The sequence below is a fragment of the Nanorana parkeri genome, unplaced genomic scaffold (genome assembly GCF_000935625.1).
Source record: "Nanorana parkeri isolate BGI_ZX_2015 unplaced genomic scaffold, ASM93562v1 scaffold10, whole genome shotgun sequence".
Classification (NCBI taxonomy): domain Eukaryota; kingdom Metazoa; phylum Chordata; class Amphibia; order Anura; family Dicroglossidae; genus Nanorana; species Nanorana parkeri.
The window spans coordinates 2,996,046-2,998,375 of NW_017306278.1; the positions used below are offsets into that span (position 1 = coordinate 2,996,046).

The following is a 2,330-nucleotide window of genomic DNA, read 5'->3' on the forward strand; positions in this document are numbered from 1 at the left end:
TATATTGAGGCAGCTATAAATCTGGTTCACTGCAGTATTTTTGCACCATGCTTGTTCCTTATGTACTGCCCATTGTGTGTTGTGCAATGCCTCATTATATGACATCCGCTGGTAGAGTCTGATCCGATCTAATGACCTGACTTTGCTCTTCCTGTGCGGCAGGGTGAAGCAACTTACGGACGAGGAAGAGTGCTGCATCTGCATGGACGGCCGCGCTGATCTCATCCTGCCCTGCACTCACACCTTCTGCCAGAAATGTATTGACAAATGGTGAGGCGCCCTGTCATGTGACCCGCTGGAATGGGCGGAATTCTCCTTATATTACACGCATCGTAGAAATCGGGGGCCCTTAAAAGTCCTCTTTGGCTCTGAGCAGAGATGAATGATTGTTTTCTGACTTCAGCCTTAGTGTGCCTGTAATCCATTAACCCTCTGCGCTCTGCTGCGAACATGACTATCTGGGATATCTGATCGCTGCATATGGCGGCCAGCGGGGTGATGTACATGGCTTCCAGAAAACATCACAGCACCCTGCCTCAATGCTGCTCTCCAGAGTCCTCAGCCCTGAACCAAGCAGCGGGTGAGCTCTTGGGAGGAGTTATGTAAATACATAGATGGGTGGATGTGTATCACCAAGGCAGTTTTTGGCCCGTTCTCACAGCAGGTGCTCTGCCCGGGGTGACTACAAACCACAAAGCGTCAGTCACTTTTAACCACTTGAAGTCCGGGGGTGTTACACCCCCTTCCTGTCCCGGCCATTTTTCAGTATTCAGTGCTGCGGTACTTTGACTGACATTGATTCCGTCATGCAACACTGTACTGAAATTAATTTTATACCATTTTTTAGGGACAGATAGAGCTTTCTTTTGGTGGTATTTAATCACCGCTGGGGGGGTTATTTTTTAATATATTAAGGAAACATTACCGAAAAAAACCCACAAGAAACTGTTTCCCCTATATTACATTAATAAAACATTTATTATTACCCAATTTTTTGCTAAAATATAAGAGGCGGGGTCACGTCGGGTAAATAGACACCAAACACGTCAAGCCTTAAAATTGCGCGCGCGAAACCTCAAAAAACTACAATACCCAAAATTGGTCATAGGCGACGCTTTACAAGCTTTTACCGCTCATCAGGTTAGTGTTATCAGTGATTGATGGCCCTAAAATGATTGCTCTCACTGCGACGATATGTAACATGTGTGTAGCGCAATTGTCGTTTTCGCACGCTGGTTCTTCGAGCACGTATTTACGTATTTACGTTTATATGTGTGTAAATGGGGGGAACTTAAAAATTTGGGGGGAGTTTTTTTTTTAACTTTTTGATTTTTTTTTAAACTTATTGTTATTGCTATCACATAGGGGGATAACAATCCCCCCTATATAATAGCAAAGGCACACTGACAGGTCCTCTTTATGGAGACATTAGGGGTCTCTAAGACCCCTAATGTCACCTGGGGACCCCAAAAGAAGCTGATGAAGCAGAGATCTGCTTCATCAGCTTCTTCTCTCTGGCTATAGCAGCCAGATGACTGACAGGTGAATGCGGAAGTGATGATTTACACATCACTTCCGCATTCACAGTACGGAGGGAGATCAGCAAGGAGGAAGATGCTGATCTCCCTCCCATTTTACCTCCTGACGACCTCCCGAGACGATCCTAGGCTAGTGGAGCCCGGGATTGAAGGTGAGGGGGTCAGGAGGTGGGGACGGCAGCGGCGGCACTCGAGGGGGGGGGGGGGGGCGAGCAAAGACAGCACATACAATCGGCAGGTTATAGAGCCGCCGATCGCATGTATATCACACATCCGGTAACGTGCGAGTCCGCCGTCTATCCGTTTTTTTCTCAGCGGGCGGACGGCAAGAGGTTAATATATCAATCAAAGCCCATAGGCCTAATAAAGACTTATTTCCCTAATCAGAACCTCTTCTTCAACAGGAGCGATCGGAACCGCAACTGCCCAATCTGCCGCCTGCAGGTGACCGAAGTGAACGACTCCTGGGTGGTGTCTGAAGCCCCGACTAAAGAAGACGTGGCCAAATACATCCTGAACCTGGCGGACGAGGTCGGGCAGCCCAACGACGCCTTGTTCTGACCGCCCACGCGGACTTTTCCCAGCGATAGCCAAGGGCTCGTCCAGGCGAGTATTGAGCGCTTCCTCTGCTCGGCCTTTCCTGCGCCAATGACGTTCATCTGCGGGTGAACGGAGCTCTCCTTCACACACGGCGCCGGCAAGGACACGCTTAGACATTAGCCGCCGGATAAAGGAATTCCTTGCCGTCTCCGAAAGCATCTCCATTAATTTCATGCGGCGGGGCAAGCGGCC

The 2,330-nt window shown here is 49.0% G+C and overlaps 1 protein-coding gene across 1 annotated transcript in view; it reads left to right on the plus strand.

Moving 5' to 3' along the window:
• Positions 1-2,265, plus strand: part of LOC108785722 (RING finger protein 141-like) — a 10,423-nt gene extending 8,158 nt beyond the window's left edge. Inside the window, exons 5-6 of the mRNA XM_018554858.1 lie at positions 163-270; positions 1,943-2,265. Coding sequence (XP_018410360.1) covers positions 163-270; positions 1,943-2,099 — 265 coding nt within the window. The 3' untranslated portion in view covers positions 2,100-2,265. The remainder of the gene's footprint in view (positions 1-162; positions 271-1,942) is intronic.
• Positions 2,266-2,330: the final 65 nt, after the last annotated feature.